Source organism: Eurypyga helias, unplaced genomic scaffold, assembly GCF_000690775.1.
Source record: "Eurypyga helias isolate BGI_N326 unplaced genomic scaffold, ASM69077v1 scaffold31813, whole genome shotgun sequence".
Classification (NCBI taxonomy): domain Eukaryota; kingdom Metazoa; phylum Chordata; class Aves; order Eurypygiformes; family Eurypygidae; genus Eurypyga; species Eurypyga helias.
Window position 1 is genome coordinate 34539 of NW_010241318.1, and position 8774 is coordinate 43312.

General features: G+C 38.1%; 1 protein-coding gene across 1 annotated transcript in view; it reads left to right on the top strand.

Moving 5' to 3' along the window:
• Positions 1-7503, top strand: part of QSER1 (glutamine and serine rich 1) — a 25898-nt gene extending 18395 nt beyond the window's left edge. The window contains exons 9-12 of the mRNA XM_010148715.1: positions 162-259; positions 4266-4418; positions 6000-6095; positions 6699-7503. Of these exons, the coding sequence (XP_010147017.1) occupies positions 162-259; positions 4266-4418; positions 6000-6095; positions 6699-6839 (488 nt within the window). The 3' untranslated portion in view covers positions 6840-7503. The remainder of the gene's footprint in view (positions 1-161; positions 260-4265; positions 4419-5999; positions 6096-6698) is intronic.
• Positions 7504-8774: the final 1271 nt, after the last annotated feature.

Genomic DNA, 8774 nt, shown 5'->3' on the forward strand with positions numbered 1-8774 from the left:
GATCCAAAAAAAGACATATCTCTCACCTTTGAAATTAGTTACATGTGAATTGCATTATTTTTTACTTCCACATTTTATGTAGTGGGCAGAAGACTAGGTAGAATAGGAATCGCATCACTGTGTGTCTTAATAATCAACTGCTGCTTTTTTATGTCTTTTAGATGAGCTACTTTTGCCTCACATGCGAAAAATTGATAGTATGCTGAATGACAATAGGAAAAGGCTGCTTTCCAAGTTACGCTTGGATCATACTTTCAAGGTATTCTCTTTTAAATTCTAGGATTTTTAAAGCAATGTTATAAATAAGTCATTGAATGCATACCATGCAGGCACAACCTAAAACCCAGAAGGCAAATTTGTAACAGAAGTGAATATGGATTTGAAAGAGATGCTGTAAATTCAATGCATGTATGTGGCATTTGGAGAACATGTTGTCATGGAGGAGTTTATACTGCAAAGGTAAAGTTCTGGTTTTACTCCCCATGCTTTCTGGTTCATACTCAAGCCTTTTTTCTTCTAAGCCTCTCAAGTTTGCCAAAAGAAAATCTGTTTGCTGTCCTTTTAGAGCTTTTGGTTAAGTGATTGTATTGCCTAAAAATCTTAATAAACTTTTATATGAAATAGCTGTGCTGTGGAGCAGATGTCCGATCTTCCCTGAAGTAGAGAACATGATCAGAGTAGTTTAAAACCTGGACAGAAGGACTCAGGAACTCATTTGTGAGCTCTTTCATGTATCTTCAGCATGGAAGATTGGCAAAAGTGTGGATAACAAGCCCATATTACAGCAGCTTTGACATGGTAATAAAAAACAGGTCTGGATGTGGACAGGGAAGAGAGCAGCCTTACCATCTCAGTAGAGAAAAAGTAAACAGGAGGATAATCTCTGTGATTCCTTCTGTTCCCACCCACAGTCCAAGCAGCAATGCAGATTTCTAAAGTGCAGTAAAGTGAATTAAGGTTATTTTCACTCATGTCTGAGAACTCTAATTGTCAATGCCTTTTTATCGTGAAATCTTGATGATTTCAAGAAAAAGAGATCTGGTTTTCCCCACAGTCCATTCCTAGTAAGTCTTGTGGGACACCGAGTGACCTTGTTTCAGGCATGAGAACATTATCAGCCAGTGAAAGAGCTTTAGTTCACATGATTCTTAAACCTTTTTATTGTTAGTTATGCTGTTTTCCCAACAGCTGTACAGTTTGTACCTGCCTAAACAGGATTTCTTGTGGCTTCCTCCGTACAGCAGGAAGGTGTGGGCGGGGCTGTGCACTTTCAGCCATACACACAGCCTCAGAGAGGCAGCATCTATTAACCCTCCATTTTTGTTTCTTTTGTGGGAAGAGTTTTGTGCTGATAGTTACTCCAATAGCTGCTTCTTTTAGACCTGTCTGTGCGGAGAAGATAGGCCACTTTAGGGTATGAATTTGTGTAATTCTGGTTGCATTCACCATACAAAGTGAGAGAGAACTTTTTTTTTTTCCCCTCCCAGTTTAAGGAAAAAAACTAATACAATCTTCTGTAATACTAACATGTAATGACAGCTGATTATTCAGTTGGAGTTCATAGCTAGTGTACTAACTTGGCTCTGTGTTCACTCAAACAGACCATGTATCTCTAAAGTCAGCGTAAGCCTGTATTTCGTAGTATGATCTACAAGAAGTGAGTGGAGTTACAGTCGTAAGGAAGGGATCTGATTGTGATAAACTGCAAGATAAAAAGCCTCTTATGTTTGCCTTCTGATATGAAGGTACCACCTTGTGCCATCCTTGGGTCAATATTTAGGATAAAAATGATAGACATATTGGTCATTGTAAGTGTTTGTGTTGGTTAGGAAAGTGTTTGATACTCTTCAGGCTTCAGGGTAATCTGGTGATTAATACTGGAAAGTCTGCTTCTGTTCCAGCTTTGATCAAATGACTAGTTTGGATGTTAGAGCTGAAGGAGACCTTGAAGCAAGCAATAACCGATAAATATCATTATTGCTTACGACTATCAGTCAGTTTGAATATGTTTAATATTCTGGATTGATAAGCATAGATGAATTTAACATATTTCTTTTTCACTGGATACGTTAATACAGGATATTTTAGCACTGTATCACAAACCAAATCAAGCACTGAAGTTAACAGTCAGTGTCTGCTAGTTATGTCTGTAACATTCTTTATAGTTCTAACAGCTTATCGCATCCTTTGGGATATGTTTTTTTATAAAAAAAACCAAGAAAATATTACTGTTGCTTTAGTTGAATCTTGGTAAATGAAGCATCTTAGCTGAACTGTGGAAATTTAATTTGAAAATGATTGTCACCATTTTATGTCTTGTGCTCTCAAAGATGTGGAAATCGCGAGTATTTCCTTCTTCATTCCCATTCAGGTTTGTCTGTTTTAGGTCAGTGGTCCAGCCCTGTAAGCTGTTCTGGTTAATAGGAATTCTCCAGAGGAAGGCAGAAGTGGCCAAAGCCCCTTGACACTCAAAGTCAACCTTCAGGAAGGCTATTACAGTGGATAGAAAAACTAAATAATAGCAACCTGTTGAAGGTGGTGTTCCAGTTGGAAAGCATTGCAATGACTGTTGTATATGGACAGGTTACCTAGTCGAGGTTACTGCTTCCGCTGTCCAGCTGTCTCTGCAGTAGATTTTTTAGCTTTTTACTGAGTTTTTTTAATGAAGTGAAAAAATGGCTGGTGTATATTAAGTGCTAAGAAACTATAGGCAGGGGAGGTTGTTGAATTCTGGCATTGCTTGTTAAAAGAAAATATACTAATTTAGGCAACCCAATAGTCCAAATTAGGTCCTGTTGTGGTTTAATCCCAGCTAGTAAATAAGTGCTGTACAGCCGCTTGCTCAACACACACCCCTTCTCTTCTTTCGATTCTTCTCCTCTACTGGAGAAGCCAGGGAGAACAAGGAAACTCGTGAATTGAGAGAAGAACAAGTTAATAGTTGAATAAAATGGTGATACTAATAATGCTACTGCTAATATGTAATAAAAATAATGGAAAATAAAACAAACTACACAGTAGCTCACCACCCGCTGACCGATACACAGCTAGGTCCCTAGTAGCAAGAGTCAGAGCCTGAGGATGATCACAGCAAGGGCCACGCGAGCCCCACGAATGAGAGCACGACCGAGAAAGCCAACTAACAAACTAACTAACATGGCCCCCCAGCCCACCCCCAGCTTATATACGTAGCATGACATTCTAGGAAATGAAATACCCCTTTGGTCAGTTTGGGTGAGATGCCTGAAGTATGTCCCCTGCCCCCAGCTTGTAGCAAGAAATTTGGGAACACGGGTGCAGTATCAGAAGCTGAAAAAGTCCTTGACTTGGTGCAAACACTCCTTGGCAACAACTAAAACCACCAGCGTTATCAGTACTCTTCCCGGCACAAATCCAAAACAGCCTCATGTAGCTACTGTGAAGAAAATTAACTCTGCCCAGCTAAAACCAGCACAGGTCCCTAAGCTGCAGCCGTGATACGTTTTTCTGTATGTCTGATTTCCCCCCCCTCATCCTAGAGTATAACACAAAGGTGTATATGTTCATTTAGCTCAAAATAGATTTCATGACCAGATTATCTAGCACAACAAAAGTATTTCAGAGTAGCTGTGTTCAAATCGACTCCTGCAAATAACATGGAACTGCAAGTGGTAGAAATGCAGCTCACTCCCATGAGTTAATATGTCTTAAAAACTTTTGCGTTTTTGAACCAGCCCTGTATTTCACTGTGCATAAGCTTTTCTACCTTGTAGGTACGATAAGGTGCAATTCATTTGCATTTTGCAAAAGCTGAGGCAAAACCTGGGAGGATATTTAGGCATGGAATTCCTTCCTGCTACAGTTGGCAAACCCCATGCCTGATTAGGCATTAAGTACTTGGGCATCTCCAAGTAACTTGGCCATAGAGATTCTTGGATAGAAATGGAATGGAAAGCATTTTAAAAGGTAAAACTTACCTAGTGGAGCCTTTTTTTTTTTTTCTTTCTAATGAAGGAATCATAGATGATAATCTGAGATATGATAAAAGGATGTTCTCATCTTGAAAAATTATAGTAGTCAGGAACATGTGGTCATGCTTTTCAAACTGTATATGGTTGCTTGATCTGAAGAAGACTTTGTGTCAGGTCTTTGTGGAAGGATAAATTATTTTATAATAGGCTGCACTCTAACTTTTCAAAGAAAAATGGCCAACTTTTCAGTAGTCTGTATGGCTGGCCGTTCCTGATTTTTTCATAATCCTTTCTCTTTATATTCTCTGTCTAAAGAACGCTTTGGAAAACTTTCCTGAACTGACAGTGATCACTCGGGATTCTAAAACCAAAAGTGGAGGAATGTCTGTGTTTAAGATCAAAATGAATGGTAAAGCTTACAACAAAAAAACACTGCGGGCTTCTAAATCGACCACTAAATTAGCACAGGTGAGTGTTCAGGGGGCTTATTGCTGCCACCATCTGACTTCTAATATGATAATATTAGAAAAACTAAAGATAGCAACCTGTTGAAGGTGGTGTTCCAGTTGGAAAGCATTGCAATGACTGTTGTATATGGACAGGTTACCTAGTCGAGGTTACTGCTTCCGCTGTCCAGCTGTCTCTGCAGTAGATTTTTTAGCTTTTTACTGAGTTGTTTTAATGAAGTGATAGCCACATTTATATAGAATGCTGCTTCATGTGTTAGGTTTTTTGGTAGATTTATCAAAATATAAAATCTTTGAGTGAGGTGCTTTTTCTGTAACAGGGTAAGCAACAACTAAAGCAGTATATTAAATCACTGTTCTAACTCATCTGTGAAATACAGTTATATTCCAATAGGGAGACAAAATATAATAAATAATTTCATGATTATTCCCCTATTTAAGTTCTGTGTTTGCAGCCAAATGCTCTAATCCTGTGTATTTATACAGGAAGTCTGTAGCACCCACTCAGGGTTGCAGGAGATGAAGTAGTAGCCTGCTGCTTCCCGTAGGCAGGCAGCCGCCGGTAGGTGCAGTTGGGTGGGAAGGGAGAGGTGAGCTCTGCTGTTGCTGTGCTGCTCACCCACTGTAGCACGCCGAGCAGCAGAGCCCTCCCAGAGCCCGCTCTGCTTCTGACCACCAGAGCTAGGACTGACCTTCAGACCCCGGTTCTGCCTAGCAGTCAGCCTCCTGGGCTGTTGCTGAAGCAGCAACTTTTTGCCTTCAACCTTGCAGTGGTGGTAAAATCATTGCGTAGGTTGTAATGGTAACAGCGTCTTAAACTTGCTGTAAAATCTCTGAAGTAAATGATACAATGGCTTCTAGATACAAATGAAAAACAGTGTTAATACTGTAAAAAATGAGATTAGATGCCAATTTTAAAAATGTAGTTCTATATTGCTCCTTTCCTCATTTGCAATGACAGAATGAAACTAATCTTAAATTTTTTAAATAAGTTTTAAAAAGTAAAGTGGTAAAGTTTGAGATACACACATTGTTATTTCCTTAGTATTCCTAGGGAACACTGTAACTAGATTTTGCTAGTACTGGCCTACATAGGCTTGCCTCCCAGCAGTAATTAGTGGCTAGCCAAATGACCTGTAAATATAGCCCACACTCATATTTCTTGCCGAAGTAACGGAAGTGTTAGATGAGTGTAGATCAGCTCTTCTGAAGCACAAAGTACATGCTTTTTTCTAACGATACCTCTCAATCTGGTAGAAAAATAGTTCAGCTTTGGTAAATCTTGGAGTAGTTCTTGAGAAGGGGGTGTTGTGCCCATTTTAGACTTGCAGTGCATTCAGGAGGATTGAAAGCATTCTCAAACCTACCTTTGGTAAAATAACATGGTAGGGAAGGTGGAGATAGGAGATAATTGTGACATAATATAAATCACAGTTTACCAAAATATGTCAAAGCAGTTATTGAAATGATGTACACCATTTCTGAATTGCTGAAAAAAAGATTGTTTAGGAATAAATTGTCTATCATAGCTCTGTCTTGGTAAATAACGTGACTTTGCCTAAAACAACTGTTCTTTTTGCAGGAGTTTACGGTAGATCCAGAAAAAATACAGTTGTATTCTTTGTATCACTCACTCCATCATTACAAATATCACATATATCTAACTTGTAAAGAAGAGGTAGGTATTGTTTGAGATACTTTTACATTCATTGAGGGAATTTATTGAGGGAATTGGGTCCAGCTCGTGGGACTGTTCTCTTCTTGGCAAATGAGTATGGATTGTGGCCTCCTATTTTAATTAATTCTTCATGGCAAAGAAGAGGGTTTGCTGAGCACTTATATTGCCTCTAATGGGCACTGCCACCCATAACATTCAGATACCAGGCTTACAAGGTTTGTGTGGAATCAGTTTCCCTCAGGATAGGTAAGCATTCTTTGCTGTTACCCAAAACAAATGAAACAAATATTATCCGTGTGTGTAACTCCTCAGATCTAGAAGCTGTTTTTTGTATTAGAATGACCACTCCTTTATTTTTCCCACAACTCCTTGGTGGAAATATTCCAGGTAGCAGAAATATGAGTTGAGCTCTGGCTCAGTTGTTAAGAAATGCATTTTCTGGGGCATATTCCCTTGTTTTTAAAGCTTGAAGATTTTCTTCCAAAGAAGGTTTGTATTTAACTGCAGATTGTTATAAAAATGAAAATTCTGAAGTGCTGGCAGCTTAACATGTGTATGTGTATGCATCTCTCTCTCTTCCCCTCCTTCTCTTTTTTAAAATAGATTTCTTCTGTTCAGAAGACGAGTGCAGATCTAGGACAGGAAGAGATTGTGCAGCTGTGCATGAAAAATATTAAATGGGTGGAGGATCTTTTTGAAAAATTTGGTGAACTTTTGAATCGTGTCCAGCAGAAATGCTCATAACAAAAATGTATCCCAGATCTCACATTCTTCTACGGCACTAACCTGATGGACAGAAAGCTGAGAGAAGGCTCTGATTTCTTGTACAATGACAGACTGCGTTCTTGTTCGTAGCCATTTTTATTTCTCTTATGGAACTTTGTGCTTTGGCTTTTGCTAAGGAAAAGCGATGCTGCCAAGGAAATCAGTCCTTTGGAGATGGAACTAAACATAAACCTAACCACATTTTTAACCTGAAGAATTATTTTCTATTTTGTAAACTATTGGATAACTTAGTTTTATTTTCAGAAATGTTTCTGACAGTGAGAAAGCATGCACTACATATACTTTTTTGTTTATTGCTAAAAAGATAACAACACTTAAAATGCTACAGGTTTTTCCATCCCTGACTGAGTGACAGAAAAGTCAGTGTTGGGGTGAACTAATTTTTACCTGTCTGGCCACGAAATTCAGAGTTTTGAACGTTTTGTGAACAGAGCCGGAGTGGCGTCAGTTTCTGCATACGTATATTGCCATCATAAAATCCAGAATTGCCATTATGCTTTATGGACTCCTTTTACTATTGTCATGTTCAGGAGACTGAACATGGAGTTGGTGCAATCCTATGACTGCTTTTTGTGTCAAAGTATATTGTAATGAAAGACAATGACCTTAACTATTTTCCCTGTTTTGAAAAAAAAAAAAAATTTTCCTTTATACTGTGGGTTTTTTTTTTCTTTTGGAAAAAAAAATTCAATTGTACATTTTATCTCACTAATAGTTGTATTTTTCACAGAGAAAATATTGTGGTTAAAATTGTTTCATGTATCTTTGTAATACACTTTCCATTGTTTTCAGTAAATCCTATTCATTTATATGTTGATTTCATATTGTAAACTATTATATCTTGAGGTAACCCTTTCGTTTATACAGGTTTGCTTCAGTGTTAACCAGAATAATGCATACTAGACTAGTTTTGCTTTAAGTGTAGTTGTGTTAGACACTGCAGTTATTTTCTGATACATGAAAATAAATTTCTTACTAAACTAGCACTTGATTAACTGAGAGTTTAAGTGAAGAGCTACTACACTCTATCTTCGTCAACAGAGATTGATGATTAAAGAGACTATACGCAGTGTTAAACACAGCTTACATAATTGTTCGTAGAACTGGCAGTTGCAGAGCTGTTCTCTTTTTGGTGCCTTTCAGGTCTTCAGACATCTTTGTAGCTTCCCCCCCCCAGTCTGTTAACGGTTCGTAGTGCCACTAGTCACACTCGGACAATGAATGTAATGGACTCTAATCAGGAGAACATTTTCTTTAAATTTGCCAACAGAATGCCTTACTGAGTCAATCAGAATAGACATGTACTCTACTGGCGTCCTAAAAAAATAATCATGTTGGTCTTTTTTCAGATAACATAGAAAAAGAAAAATCATTCCTTTATCCTGTCATTGCCACTTAGTGCCTTAATTTCAGCCAAGAAAGCAGGGTTCACTATTCATTGGCCAAATGAAATAATGTTCATTGCCATGTGACCTTTTTTCCCGTTGTCTGTTTTGATCCCATTTAGTCGCTAAATATTCATTAGACCTTAGAACTGTAAAGAGTTTAATGAATAGATGTGAAAATGAAATTATTTGATCTTGAGTAATCAAATAGAGGTTTGAATATTAAAGTATGTACAGAATTTTAGCTGCCTCGTTTTAGAACCTTGTAGGATGTTTACCATATTTCCAAAGCTTTTCATCTTTTATAAGCAATAATTCTCCTTTACAATTTGTATGCAGACTACAGTGAACAGAAATGGGTACGTGCCCTTGCCTTTTTAAAAGCCTCTTCGTAGCAGTTTTCCTTCAGAAAGGGAGGTCACTGTCATGTTAACAGACGCACTGTGCTACTGCTACATCTGCGATAATCAAGGAGAGCGAGGTGGGTTTGGGTTTAGGAAGAATGTGT